This window comes from Daktulosphaira vitifoliae, unplaced genomic scaffold (genome assembly GCF_025091365.1).
Source record: "Daktulosphaira vitifoliae isolate Bord-2020 unplaced genomic scaffold, ASM2509136v1 Scaffold_4, whole genome shotgun sequence".
In the NCBI taxonomy this organism is placed as follows: Eukaryota; Metazoa; Arthropoda; class Insecta; order Hemiptera; family Phylloxeridae; genus Daktulosphaira; species Daktulosphaira vitifoliae.
In genome coordinates, this window is record NW_026099575.1 from 3,505,312 (window position 1) to 3,521,285 (window position 15,974).

A 15,974-nucleotide genomic window follows, 5' to 3' on the forward strand; every position below is an offset into this window, starting at 1 on the left:
AAACGTTTAAAAGTAAAACTTAATATAAAAAAACAAATTGTTTTTTATGCGGAATATTCATTAATTCATAAAGCCAACCTGTGTATTTAGTCGTGCACGTGTCATGTTTCGGTGTGCTAAGTTCGATTCATTCCACCGAGCATTTAACACTTCATTGAGAGGATGTTAAGAGGGTACTTATTCTTTTAACAAAAAATAACATGATAAAACTATCTCAATTTTTAAATTCTACCGTTTTAATTAATTGATTATTTATATGTTACAAATAGAGAGCGAACTTATAAGTTTTTAAAAACTTAAAAATTTTATGTTAATAATTAAGTTTTACAATCTCTTCCAATATAATCGCAAAATTCTCTAAAAATTTTAAATTTATGTTTAAAAATTCTAAAAACCTAGTGTAAATCAAAATTTTTAATTCGAGAAAATGATAAAAATCTATATTTTTCCTGAAAATAAATAATTATAATCTAAAATAATAACAATCCTCCAATCTGCAAAACATGCAAAACAGGTTGTTCAAAAAGTCCCGTGACTGGCGCATAGATGGCGACTTTAATAACTTATCGTTATGATTTTTAGTTAGTATCAATCTTCAAAAGACACGTGTCGACATTTCATCAACGCATTCCTAAGTCACAGTCGTTGCAGTGAAGCTACTTTTGTTGTAAACAATAGATAAAAACGAATTTCGTACGTCGATTAAACACTGATATTTGATGGTAAAAAACTCTGTGAAAATCCAGGAATGGTTTGAAAAGTGTTATAAGGACTCTGCCCTTCGAAAATAACTATTTGTTGCTGATATTGTAAAGATCTCAATTGACCGTGTGCATCATATTTCACATTAACATTTGGGTATGAGAAAACAATGCTCGAAATGGGTACCACGTTTGGTGACAGTGGACCAATACAACGTGTCGATGATTCACAGATCTATTTGAAGCTTTTTAACAAGGGATTTTCATGATTGAACATGTCAATGGAGTTAACGACACAACAGACTTGATGTTTTTTGCTTAAAGCCGGTCTCACACTATGCATTTTCGATGCTGGCGACGTTGGTCTAAATTGATATCGTGTACTTGTAGAAGCACTTGTACACACTGCAATAAAAACGCGCGTCCACTTCATTTTTGTTTTGTCATTTTTTGATCCTCTTTGTATCTTTTGTAACTTTTTGAAAATTAAAATAATATTCACTATGTCTAATACCGAAGCATTTATAATTGATGTCCTAAATGAGGAGACTTCTTTGAATCTAATTAAGTTTCTAATTACCTTTTATATTCACTTTGAAAACAGTGCTGTCACGAAGGACTCATATACAACTACATAAGACTTCAAAGTGCAGGGTAGGCTGAGGTACTATTATTAACAGCATAGTCTAGATTAAAATCAACGCAATTGAGAATTTTAATTGCAATTGAAATTTAATAAAAGGAGATTTTTTAGTGAAACGTTTGTTTGTAGGGTTGAAACATAATTCTTGTAAATTATACAACTAGTGCTGTGAAATAAAAATTGACCTGTTGCGAATGATTTATGCACAGATTTTAAATTTTGTTATATTATAATCGCCTACAACGGACTTGAAGATTTCTAGTCGCATTGCTACGTTTACTGGTCTAGAATATGTTTTTTATATGCTCATCAATTTAACTTTTTTGAACAAATTTTACCATCTCGAGGGTCCCAGTATTATGACCACCTGACTTTATATAATTATAATATGTAAAATCCCTAAATAATTAACCTAAATTATTTTAGTCATGCAAAATATTTAACGATATATTCGCCAATATATGTGTGTCTTTTTTCATTGTCCAATACGAATAAAAATATATTTTTTTAAAACAATCATTTATCAGATCAAAAATAGAAATAATTAAATTGGTAAATCGCAGCTGCAGCATTTTCTCAGTACTTTGCCAGTCCGTCCCTAATAATCGCTTATTTAGTCAAAGTATACTTAGCAGAAGTAATAAATTTGGAATTATTTATTTAATTTCTCAACTCTATTCAGCAATTTTCCAATCCTATTCACTTCAACACAATCTTATTTACAAAACAACTTTCCTGTATCTCAGCGTCCCCAGCAGATTTATTCAACTCTCATAGAGCTAAAATTTGTTCAAATAATCAATCTTAATTTTCTCCAGCTTCCAGGTGTACCCACAAACAAAGTTTATTTCTTTTCACTTTTGATTCTTTCTGAGCTCGGTGGTTTTTATATAAAGTGTACACCACACAAACCGCCTTTATATCATCCAAAATTAAGTCCATTTTTTTAAAATCATACACATACAAATAGGATCACTGACCACGAATCAAATAAAAAAGAAGTTGGAAACGTAGTCAACAATATTTTACTATTTTCTCGCGCGCGTCGTAAACGAAGCGTAGCGTCTAAAATGCGCGTTTAAAAAACGAGTAGTGAGAGAACTTATTAAATTGTTTATGTTTAACCAAAAAAATTTAGGACAAATACTCATCGAGTAACAAACATTTGAATATATAGAGTGAGTATGGAACGCGGACGGAGAATACGTACACCACAAGCTGAACTCATTACATACCCACTCAACATATTAAAATGCTTGTGACTCAATAAGTTCTGACGCTAAAGTTAATATCGGCCCATAAAAATCTATTGTAAGAAAAGCTTTAAAAAATTGGCAATTTTCAGATTTAAAGGAAAATGAAATTTTAAAAATAAAAAATATGCTTTTAGCATAGTCAAAGAATGCAAAAATTGTTGGACAAAAATTATAGCAAAGTTTTAATTTTATCAAAAGTTTTAAAAATTATCAGTTAGACCTGTTCCACTCTATATATAAATTATTTTTTTTTAAAATATGTTTAGCTTCGATGTGTAGCTAAGAAACTATTGGTTTTACTCTGCCATCTTACTTTTTTTGTATCAATTATGCAATTGATCAACTTTTACTAGACTAAAAATTGTTTTCAAGTCTTTCTTTAAAAAACCATCACATTGAAACTTTTTTTTAATGTGATATTAATCACTCTTAGACATCAAACTATATTGGTGTCCGCTACCCTCACTATTTTTTAATTAATAAATTGTTTTAGCCCTAAAATTTTTCAAAAAATAATAGTTTATTTCAAATAATAACACCCTCTATTTTTACCAAAAATAAGACGGGTTTAAATATTACGGTTCATTTTCTACAAATTTAATTTAATAATGAAAATTGTAAATCATAAAAATAATGTACCGATAATTTTTTCAAAATGATGAATTATAACATTTTACACATGTGTTATTCTAAATGAACAACACTAAAATACAAAGTGTAAGTATTAAAAACGGGCGTACATCATCATGCGGCTGTTGTTTTATAGGAGATTCAATTTTCGCTATTGACATGCAAATGAAGAAGTAAAATAATTGTTTTGATGGAGTTGTAAATTCATTAAATGTCTTATGAGTCAATTCTATCTCAGAAAAGACAACTTCGAATGAAAAGATATGCATAAAATAACACCTTCCTCAAATTTCATACCTACTGAAAACATTGAAATTCATCATTATCGTCTTAAAATAATATAACAACAAAGTTATTCTATTCTAAAACACTATAGAGAATTTCTTAAAAATATTTCTCGTTTAATAAGATAAATGCGAACGTTAATATTATTCGAGAGTTGAATTTTCAAAACTAAATAACTATATATTATTACTGAAATGAATAACTTAGTCATTCATAAATATACTCATAATTTTGCTAGAGATAATTTGATTTTCAAAACAAAAATTTAATAATAACATTATAAAACCATAACACCAAAAAATGTAATATTGGAACGAAAACGAATTTTTCTACGATGGATAATATTCTTTGGTAATTTATTCAAATAGAAGATTATAATTGCTGTTAATTGCGAAATTCATTAAAACCGTGTGATCATTTCGCTGTAATGTCATGAACTTCAATGTAACAGCAGATTTTGTAACCACAAACCAGGACTGAATTTACGTTATACGTTCAAATATATTCCAACACAATCGAACGGTGTTCATTTGTCTCGTGGGGAATAGTGCGAAATCGAGAACAATTTGTACCCAAAGTCAATTAGTTGTGGAGTACGTTGAACATTACTAAAGAAAAATATACCATGTCGTTCATTAGCCAACACCGCGCCCCGTACACGAACTACAATATAACTCCTGTGTCGGGGGGTTGGTTTCTAGTATAAATTGTATACGTCTGTGTTAATTTTCCATGTAAGTCATTACTTGTCGATATATCGTGAGCTTCCCGGAATCAATCTGCTCGCGTCTTTTTCTGAGCCAACGTTTTTGGAAAAGTATCAAATTTGTCAAAGTGAAAATCTAGTGAAATACAATTAATTTGACAAAACGGGCGACAGTTTCCAGCGAAAAAATTGGCGGTAAACCGCCAACGCTTTTGTGGGCAGAAACATTACCGAAATGACAAATAACTCTACGCGCTTATTTTTAAAGAGACGTGGGCGTATATATGACACAAACTAAGTATATTTCTTGTAATTCCAATACAATAATGTTTTTGGAAAAAACATAACACCTCTCCTCTTTAATCAGTGCACACGCGAATACCTAACAGGGCGCGCCAAACGAAGTGGCAACAATACGATTTCATGAACACGTTTAAAACGCAGGGAATTGTGATCTCGAACAACATATTGACTCAGTTGCTAAAGACTTTAAAAAGAACAATGACAGTTTATCGCATGTACACGCTAGAAACTCGTTATGTGATCTCCGACGTGCCTATCCATTCCATTAACTGTGGCGCATGCAATGGCATAGAAATACACGCGGTGTGTATAGAAGTGGACGAGTTTAGTGTACGTCACGAAGTCACCGCCGGCAGAAAGTTTGGCCGCCAGGGCTGATTGCGTCGTTGCTCCGTTGAATACAGATCCGGAGCGGGACGAGACTTGCGACAGGGTACAGTCTTTCCGGCCGACCAATCAAACCTCGTCTTTCACTCGCATCCCTCGCCGCCGAGAAACAGACGGACCCGGAATTCGTGGACTGCTTACTAAATCAATTGTGTGTTTATGTTCTGTCACCGTTGTCACCGTGCCATCGGTATCGCCCGTGTACAACCGGAGGGCCTAATCAACAATAATCCGGTTAAACTACACTTCGTGTGTATTTTATGTGCATGTCGTATACAGCAACGCGAATAGCATTGGGCGACCCACGTTCCACGTTAATTATTAAACTCGCAGTACATAATAAGACCACTGTAAGCTCTTTCCGATTTGTAGACGACCACGACGTGTGTGTTCATCATCTTACGGTATCTAATTAAACAGACTTTAGATACATCATTGGGCGAATCCTTAAACGAAACACAGCGAATGTTTGCAGAAATAAATTGACACACTCCATTTCTTTTACTCGATCGGTTCGATGTTGAAAAATATGGTCTCGGCGATAAATCATTTTTATCGATCATCCCAATAATGTATGGGCTCCAGACCAATTGCTGTCAGATATCTCAGGACTTATAACAACTGTACAAGCGTTTTTCACCCAACTTTTTTTTCTCGGCTGCAACTATTTCCCGAGAATATCTGACCGCAGTATCGAGGACCAGAAACAAGATTTTATTGCTTTAACTTTTGAAATTTTTTGGCACAGCAGTTAAAGTGCCAGTAATACTAGCGAGGGAGTGTCATACGTGCCAACTCGGTGCTAATTATTGTTTCACTGCCAAACGGCTTGTCCGAAATTATGTCGGTCGCCGCCGCCTTTCTCGTAAAACAATTACACGAAACCCCAAATTGGGGATGAGGAAACATAGAAATAAAAACTACTCGACAATAAGTCACTGATATTTATTACGTGTCAACGTATGTGTTACGGGCCTAAAAACAAGTATGTACACGTCGCGTCGGCGGCGCGGGATTTCCCAATTGTGCCACCCAAAAGAAAGCACAGGGTTTTTATAATTGAATTAGAAACAAAAGCGCGGTGAATTCGTCATAATATTAATATGGACGGCAGACAGGCCAAGTGTAGGAAAGGCAAAAGTTGCACACGAAGTGCCTTTATCATCGCGTCTCGAGTTTTTGCGGTTGGCGACAAAAAGGGTCGCCGGGGTGCATTTTAGGAAATTAAATTAAAAACTTCAACGGAAACAATGATGAGGCATTACTAAACGATGGGTACGGGACAATGTTCAATAAGAACGACATACGTGAATATCAAACACTTTTTTTTATAGAAAACTATCAGGTTAGAATACCAAATACTTCAAATGAATTTGACATTTTAAATATCATTCAATTTTAATAATTATAAATCTATTAATTAAGCCACATAACCTTATTGTTTTTGGTCTTACAATATAGCGTGGAAAAATTATCTTAAAATTAAACTTATTACACTTGTAAAACTTAACTAAATTACTGAATTTATTCGATATTAACAAAACAATATTATGCTACCCAAAGAGACCACCAGCGCAAATCTGCAAATTTTAATAGTAAAATATAGTATTAAAATAACTAAAATATCAGATTTTTAATTAATACCACAATTATTGTATATATACCAATAAACTAGTATAATAGTTTAGTAGTATTAAACATCGTATTTTCATATTATTTATTTATAATACATCGAAAACTTAGCCACTGTACACACGTGCTCACATTGCCTATACATAACACGTCCTTAAGTTTATTAGTTAAAATAGTGTTATTTGAGGTACTTTGTTTTTTTATATCTCCTGTATAATTGTACTTTTGTACAGAACAGAATGATAACTAAGTACATAATTAGAGTAATTACTAAATAATAACAAATACTATAAAGTTATAATTCCTAAAAAAAAAAAATCAATAGCAAATCAATTATAAATTCATCTAGTATATACTTGTTCTACATTGTGCAATACACTAAAATATCCAACATCAAAAACACTAAATTTTAGTTAGTATAAATAATACATATTGCACAAATAAAATTAAAACCATAACGTTACATAAAGTGACTTACTTTGAAAACGATAAGTTCATTCGCAATTAACATCGGAAATACTCGTATTGTTAAAACAAGAAATTCCGTTGGTCGACTTATTTATCTATTCTAAGGTTATTACAACATAGTGCCCAACCCAACCATTCCTTATCATTGACTATCATAAAATTTTATCAGTATAGTAGTTTTCTCTAGATGAATAAAACCCATATAGGAGTAGCGCCTATTCAAAATTTGGATGTTGTACCGTATTACAAACACAGAAACAATGTAGAGCCCAGTTCTTTAAATTTGGATTTTTTTAACAACAATATTGTTTAATAATAGATAATAAATAATTTATTACATATAAATTATTATTATATCAAATTAAACTGTCAATAAACAATAAAATATATTTTATAAGTTTTTAAGTCCTTTAAATATTTGCTCAAATTCTGAAAAATATTCAAAGAACATTTGTAATAAATTTTTTCATAATATATTTATAATATTTATAATAATTATAAATAGTATATTATAATTATAATATCGTCGCCATAATGTCAAAAGTGACCAAGTGCAAAAACATGTTTAAATTCAATTTTTCATCCCTATAAATTTGTGGAATAAGTGTCCAAGTGATATAATGAATAGTTTAGGAACCTCTTAGTACATCATTTTGACTAACTTGACTTTTAGCATAAATTGAGCTAGTAAAAACTGACTATGTTACTTGATCATTTTTTTTTTTTTGCAAGAAGAAATAACAACTTTTTTGTCAATGTCGAGTTGATCACTTTTTGTAAAACTATAAAAATATTTTTTCCCACATGACCATATGGCCATATCTGAAATAAAATCTCACATTGAAAAATTTCCTACAATGGAATCTCACTATTGTAGAGCAACTTCTAAACGTAAATACTTAGATTCTACACAGTCTATATCTAAAATGTATGAGCTCTATCTATATACAGGATTGTAGGGAAAAAAAATTAGATTATAATTATTTTGTTTGTTGTACCGTATATCGAAAAATATTTTGTGACCAATATAATTTGAGTTTTTATAAGCCAAAAAAAGATCAATGTCTTCTATGTGAAATATTTAAGAAATCAGACAAACGACATAAACAACAAATATTAATGGAGTATAAAAATCATACTCGAAGACGGGATGAATCGTTTACAGCTAAAACGTTTGACAAGGAAAAAGCTTCAAACTGCAATAATTTTTGCAGTGCTACATTTGACTTACAAAGTGTTTACAGATACCTAGTTCTGATGTCTCTAGTATTTACTACAGTAGAAAACAATGTACTTACAATTTAACTTTGTATGAGGCTGCACCCCCAAATAATGCCTTTTGTTTCTTATGGAATGAAGTAAACGGACAAAGGGAAGTTTAGAAATTGGTACAGCTTTACTAAAATGGATCAAACAGCTCCCAGTAAATATAACTAATATTTCCCTATTTTCTGATACATGCAGTGGTCAAAATAGGAATCAATATATAGCATCTTTATTCTTATACATTGTCACACATTCAAAAATTGATGTTATAACACATAATTTTATGGAGAGTGGAGAATATGTATAGCACAATTGAGGCAACAAAGAAAAATATTCCTGTGTATACTATGCATGACTGGCTTAATATTTGTCGATTAACTCGTTTTAATAGGTATATTAAAAAATGATCTAGCTACACAGTTCAAGAATTGAAGTATACTGATTTTCTTGACTTGAAAAGTTTAGCAAGTTTAATAATAAAAAACCGATCAACTGATACACAAGGTATTAAAGTGAATTGGTTAAAAATTAAGGTTTTAAAAATATGAGAAAACTGAGCTTGGTGTTATACAGTTTAAATATAACTATTCAGATGAAGAGTTTAAAAGTATATGTGTAAGTGGAAGAGGTAGACCAACAAAATATCCTGATAACCTTAAACAATTATATGACAAGCCAAGACCAATTTCAACATTGAAAAAAAAAAGATCTCATGAAACTTTGTAAGACTGTAGCCATTCCTGTAGAATTCCATGAGTGGTATCAAAGTATTCAAACATGTTCAAAACAAAAGGATACAGTGATAATTTCTGAGTCTGATTAATATTTATTTTAAGACTAATTAAAATAAAATAAGGTACTGTAGTTATAAAAAAAACTTGTCAACAAGATATAATTTTTATAAAGTTTCTAATTAAATATTATAAAAGTAATTTAATCTTTTTATTTAAAATTCTAAATATTGCCCATTAGTATTATAATATTATTATTAATTAAGTTTTGTGATACACAACATTCTTGTACTTGATTAGAATTATGATAATTACTAAAATATTTTGTTTATGTTTGTTATCTTAATGTTGTTTATTTTAAAGTATTTAAAGTAAAGGTATAAAAAATATTGTGTTTTATTTTAATGTTTATAATTTTTTTTATTTAAAAGATGTTCAATTGTTTTTTATGTCAAAAAAAAAAGTTTAATATTATATTTATTTTAATTGTGATGGTAAAAATAAAGTTTGTTATGTTAAAAATTTAAATAAAATATTAACTTAATTTTTCTTATGTTTTAGGAAAATATGTAATGACTATATTAATCATAATATAATATATTATAAGAGTATAGATGCATTTTACATGGTTAATTATAAGTGTTCAAGTGAAATATTGTCATATGGTCACTTTTTACCCTGAAGTTAAGTTGGTAAATTACAATTAATTAACTTAAATAATAACTATCTAGTAAAATTTTGTATCATATTGGTAAGTATATTATTATTTCGGTTTTATTGATATCAAGTTTGTTAATTTTTGTTAAGTTTTGAATTTTTTAATAGATGTTAAACATTCAAACTAGTTTTTCTCAAAATTACAAAAAAACACTTGGTCACTTTTGGCATGATGGCGATGATATAATATATTATAATTATAATATAATTTATATTCAAAGAATAATCATATTTTTTGTAAGAAAGGCTTCTATATATAGGTTGTTAAGGGCGGTTTTAAGAATATTAACTAGATAATCATTTTCTAATTACATAAGTTAACTAAAATATAGTTTTAAATTAATTGGTAGGGTAAAATTATATAAATCTACTTCTACGATATTAGGACGATAATGTTCTTTTAAAACCGACTTGTATCTCTACATTTATACCCAGAAATTACTTAAATTATTACATCTTAAATAGTATAACTATATAATAGTAAACCTGAACCAACAAAGAATGAAAAAATAATATTAATCAATAAAAATTTAAACTTTTATTGATACAATTTTAAATAATATTATATTTACAGTCTAAATTATAAAAAAAAAATAAATAAAAATTATAAACTAAAAATAATAAATATAAAAAATAACAGTTTCATAAAATTATATTTTTTTTATGGTAATAGTAAGCTTTAATTACATGATAAGGGACAATTCTAAATTAGAATTTTACACACATGATAATAACAACTTTAACACCAATTTATTTAAAATAAACAATAAAAAATGTATTGATAAATCACATACTTTAATTATTGTAAAAATAAATTACATACATATTTTTCTGGATTTACTAGGCAAATCTTTTTTAATAAAAATGTTTGGAAAAGTTTTAAAAAAATTTAAAACTTTTTATGAACAAAAACCAAAAATGAAAACAAGCTTTTCAGTTCTTAATTACAAACGTCAATCTAAACTATTGTAATAATTATTATGTCACTTATTGGGTTAAAATTGATTATATTTTAGATTCAGTTCAATCTATAATATTACTATACAAAATTAAGTGCATAGAACTTCCAATGAATACTTTTTCATTATTAGGACATTAATAATAATTAAAAAAAATCCTTCAACTAAAAATTATTGATCTACAATTTAATGAAGATAACATGAAAAAGATAATTTTTAATAAATGCTATTTACATGATATGTACACAATACAAAAGTAAATATGTAGCTACAAATTTCACTAGAAGCCTTCAATAACAATATTTGTAAGCAAATTTCGATGGTGTAGTAGGTATACATGGATTTAATAAATAATATTTGCTAAGATGGAAGTCCAAGGGAAGAAGGATTTTGTTGTGCTGATTGCAATTGCATAATATGATGTTGTTGTTGTTGTTGCATGTGCATAGATTGTTGATGCATATGTATTTGCTGCTGCATATGTAATTGTTGCTGTATTTGAAGTTGATGAGATTGAGGAGGTGATACAGAAGGTTTCAAAGAAATTGGAAATGGTCCATCTGTCCAGGATATTAGAGTGTGTTCTGGCATTTCTGATGATTGATAGTGGTCTTTTAATAAAGTTTGAGAAAAATTACTGTGCATTTGAAGAGCTTCATTTTCTCTGACTGGATCGTTGCACATTCTATAGAGATCTAAATAACAAAATAAATAAAAATGAAGACGATTTTTTATAAAATTATTATTTATAAAAAAATTATACCTTTGAGAATAGCTGAAGCCCATAACTGAACATGTACATCAGGAATTTTACTTGCTAATTGCATTGCTGGAGTGACCATATTCATACTTTCTCTACTGTTACCTAATGACAAAAAAATGTGACCTAGTAATACTAAAGAACAACTAGTCAATCGATTTAAATCTTCTGCATTTGCCATTTTTAGGGTTTCTCTCAAATATCTCCTAAAAAAAAAATTATTAGATTATACCAAACAGTTTATATTTCAAAATTATAAACATATCAAATTATTATTATATAAACTTTTTCAAAACTTACTATTGCATGAGTGTAACAAAGACACCTTTATCTTAAACCTTTACACTATGTTAACTTGTAATAATACATATCTAGTAAAGTGACAATAAAATCAAGACTTAAAAATAAAACAACCATATCCTTTAATACAATTCCAAAATGAAAAATACGGGTTCTACAAAATTTGGTCAATATTGATCACAATAAAAAGTAACTGAAGAGAGTTGAAAATTAAACATAAAGAAGTAATTTTTTAATTTATTGTATTTTTTACAAAAAATAAAAAATGTATGATGTAAGTGGAATAAAACTTTTAGAATATTTAATAATAACCAACTTTTCTATGAAAAATTCTTATATTTATTTTTTTATATTTTTTGTAAAAAATACAAAAATCTAAATTTTTGAAAGTCTTGATTTCATTTTCACCTCAATATCTTTTTTACTGTTAGTTTAAAAGGATAAAATGTTTTAAAAATTATGATTTTCGACATTTTGAATAGCAATTATTACTCTATAAAAATATGTAAGCACTATCAATTAATATTGACATGAATTTAGTATAAATGGTAGAAAAATTTTAAAGTACTTTAATTCAATTACCTTAAAATTAACATCATGATACACCCTCTTGCATTAATATGAATTAAAAACTTTAGTAATATTTATGAAGTTATGAAACTTCATATCAGACTTTATACCATATATTTTAATATGATCATATAATTATTTAGCTATTAATTGAAAAAAATTACTAAATTAATTCACTTACTTAGCTTCATTATACCGTGCTTGGAAAAATGACTGTAAACCTTGAACATAATACGCTGCAGCTCTAAGACTATGTGAATGTGACGTCAAAGTTTCAGGGTTAATACGATCTAAAAGGGCATTTAAATCTGCATCTCGTTTTGTTCTTAGGTAAACAATAGCTAAATTAAGATTAGCAAATGTCCATAATTCACGTTCTTGAGAAAACTACAAAATATTACAAAGCAATTAATTTACTATATCAAAAGTATATCTACAATTGTAAGATATCAAGATACTAATAATAAGTTTTTCTTTTTAAATTTAAATTGTTAAAATTATATTTGTATAATAAGTACTCTTAATGAAGTTGTGAATTGTATTTCTGCAGCATCCATACAGTTCATGCTCATTGCATAAAGTCCAATAAGCATATGAAGTTGAGGGCGATGAGTAGTTAATAATCGTGGATGTTTTTGACATATACTGCATACTTGAGACATTTCACGTAAAGCTTGTGATTTGTTTCCTGTTACTAGACGGCACATGACCATATTTTCTAATAACATCAGTTGAAATACTGATAGAATTGGAGTTTTATTTTCTCCAGCTAAATAAATACATTATAACATTAGTATAATAATATAATATCCACTAAAATTATAAGTTACCTTTAAGTTTCTCAATTTGAGCCAAAGCTTTATCAGTGTATTTTTGAGCTTTATCCATGTACCCTGCTTGCATACTATGCATCACGGTCACTAAATATACAACTACATAAAGTTGTTCTTTAGGCATCCAAATAAACATATCACCCATGTTTGATCCACATACAACTGAAATGTTTTATCAGATGTTAATTAAATTAGATTAATATGACAATTATTTTGAAAAAAATTGTTAAATAAGAATCTAAAAGTGCATTAAATAATATATATATATATTTTTTAACAAATGATTTAACTAGCTTTTTATTTTAATATTATGATTATTAAATTATCGTATAGTTGTATTAAGTGTTAATGCACCTTTATATATAACTAATTATAATATTTTATTATATCAGAATAACATTAATAGTACAATTAAAGATTATAAAGATAGAGTAAAAAGTATAAATAATAATAACAAGAACCATTTGTGCTTAAGCTTTTGAATTTTTTTTATTAAAATTTTGGGACTATTATCAACTAATATGTATTTAATTAATAAATAATTACCTTCATCAGACGGCCACGTTGGTTGCATAATTGTTAAAATACTTTGTTGTAGTTGTTTTAAGCATGGTTTTACACTTTTAACTTGTCCTGACATTAAATAATGACACACCTTTAAGAGATTGTATTTAAAAAAAATATTAGAAATCTATATTTTAAATATGATTTTTTTTTCTTTTTTTACTTGTAAAACTAGAAAGAAGACTTTAAGATACTCTTTTTGATATTGACTAGCTTGCCAGTTATCAACTAAATATCCAGCTTGAGTAAGTAGAGGTGAAACTTCAGTAATTTTTTTATCTATTAAAAGTAACTAATAACAAAAAATTTGATTATTACATAAGCACTTATTAAATTAATTTTGAAATATTAATATAGAACATAAATATTAATGTATTTCATACCATGCATCTACTAAGTAGAAAAAGAACTCTAGTATAAGCTGCAGATGATATATGAGCATAATCAACACCTACTCCTAACAAACTACTTGCCAACTCATAATCTTTTTCAACAGCATGTATTTGCTGAAAATTAAAAATATGACATTACACAATTAAAAGTTACAACTAAAACAATGTTAGACAAATAATAAACTTACTGCTAATTGAAATATTAATCGACAATGCCAGTAGATGTTATGTTGTGATAATTCAACAGCTTTTCTTAAAATAGGCTTTGCTAAATTTGATTGATTTTGTTGTTGGTAAAGTTCAGCTACTACACTAGCAGCTTCAAATTTTACATCATCAAATGCGTTGATGGCTTGTGATAATAGCCACTGTATGAACATTTATAATATTTAATTATTTAATATTATAAATTATAATTTTACTTACAGCTTGTTCGAGGTGTGTTCGAGCGAGATCTGTATTTTTAGTATATTGTAATAAAATATTTCCCAATTGCAGATGAGTTCTAGCTTCAACTCTTGGTGGTGGCTTGAAACTGAACACAGCTTGCAGACATTGAATACACATTTTGATTCTATTTGACGTCCGGAAGTTTTCTGCTAGCCCTAGGAGCGAAAGATACCAAGCGTCTTGAGACGACGCCATTGGTAATCAAACGCTGAATTTCGGATGGATTAGAAGTAAAAACCTAAATTCCTGTTTTAACAGTTACATTTATCAACAATTTTCATAATCAGAGCGAAATGTCAACAAAACACTAAAAAATCAAGGAGTACCAATTTTAGATTACAATCAAATATCCTATTACAACGGTAATGGTTTAGTGTGGTCGATATAATGGCAGCAGTAATAAGTTTCATACTAGCGCCATCTAGCTATAGTTCTATTTTGTTTCTGAACAACAGTAAATTAGCTATTTTATCATTAAATCTCAAAATTGACATACTTATTAAATTTTATTATATTTAACATTTAAATAAAAATATCATCACATAATATCAAAAATAAAATTTAATGTTATAAGGCTAAATTTGAACAATTATTTATACCTTACTTATAAACAAGCACACATAAAACGTTTATTTACGAATGATAAAAGTCAAGATATTGGAGTTTATTAAACAATAAATTTAACTAAAACCCTAATAATTTTTGTAATAATCAATAATTATTTGAAAATAATTATTATTTTTACATTTTTTTTTTGAATCTATGTTATTATTACTCACATTGAGATGACGTATGTAAAACAAATATAAATTATTATATCTATTTCTAATACTTATAATTTATGTTGCATTCAAATATTAATATCAAACTAATTCACTAAAATATATCAGGCTACAAACATGCCGATGTATGTAATTAAATAATTAATTTTGTTAAGTTAATCCGAACAAACATCATCCAGTACAAAATTAAAAAATTTGTAAAATTAATAAAATTATAAAACATTTAATACCTGTTCAGTAGATGAGCGTTTTAAATTATTTTAAACTATTTATAAATAAAGAAAAACTAAACGCAATTGTCATTACAGGAGAAGTTGTCAATAATTTAAAAATAAGTTTGAAAAAAAATTATAGAAGAAAAAATGCACACAAACATCAATTCGAACACTTACCACAATAAACAAATAAATTCAGTAATAAAGAAAAAAGAAGCAATAGAAAATAAATTTTTATAAACTAATTACAAAAAAAAATTGTTTAAAATCAAAGAAGCTGAAAAAATTCGAGAGCAAATCTTTGATGTTTATGATACGTTACAACAAAACATGTCATTAACAATAGATAATATAAACCAAGAATAAATAATATTGAAAAAATAAAGATAAATTTTAACTGCCCCAGAGAAAAGTTGATATACCA

The 15,974-nt window shown here is 27.9% G+C and overlaps 1 protein-coding gene across 1 annotated transcript; it reads right to left on the minus strand.

Moving 5' to 3' along the window:
- Positions 1-10,679: 10,679 nt before the first annotated feature.
- On the minus strand, positions 10,680-14,862 carry LOC126905171 (MAU2 chromatid cohesion factor homolog). The gene is made up of 10 exons (XM_050684640.1): positions 14,530-14,862; positions 14,292-14,471; positions 14,095-14,217; positions 13,875-14,003; positions 13,694-13,802; positions 13,145-13,309; positions 12,833-13,083; positions 12,496-12,701; positions 11,448-11,650; positions 10,680-11,379 (listed from the first exon to the last, which is right to left on the minus strand). The coding sequence occupies exons 1-10, from the start codon at positions 14,746-14,748 to the stop codon at positions 11,045-11,047; spliced, it is 1,920 nt and encodes a 639-aa protein (XP_050540597.1). The 5' UTR covers positions 14,749-14,862; the 3' UTR covers positions 10,680-11,044.
- Positions 14,863-15,974: the final 1,112 nt, after the last annotated feature.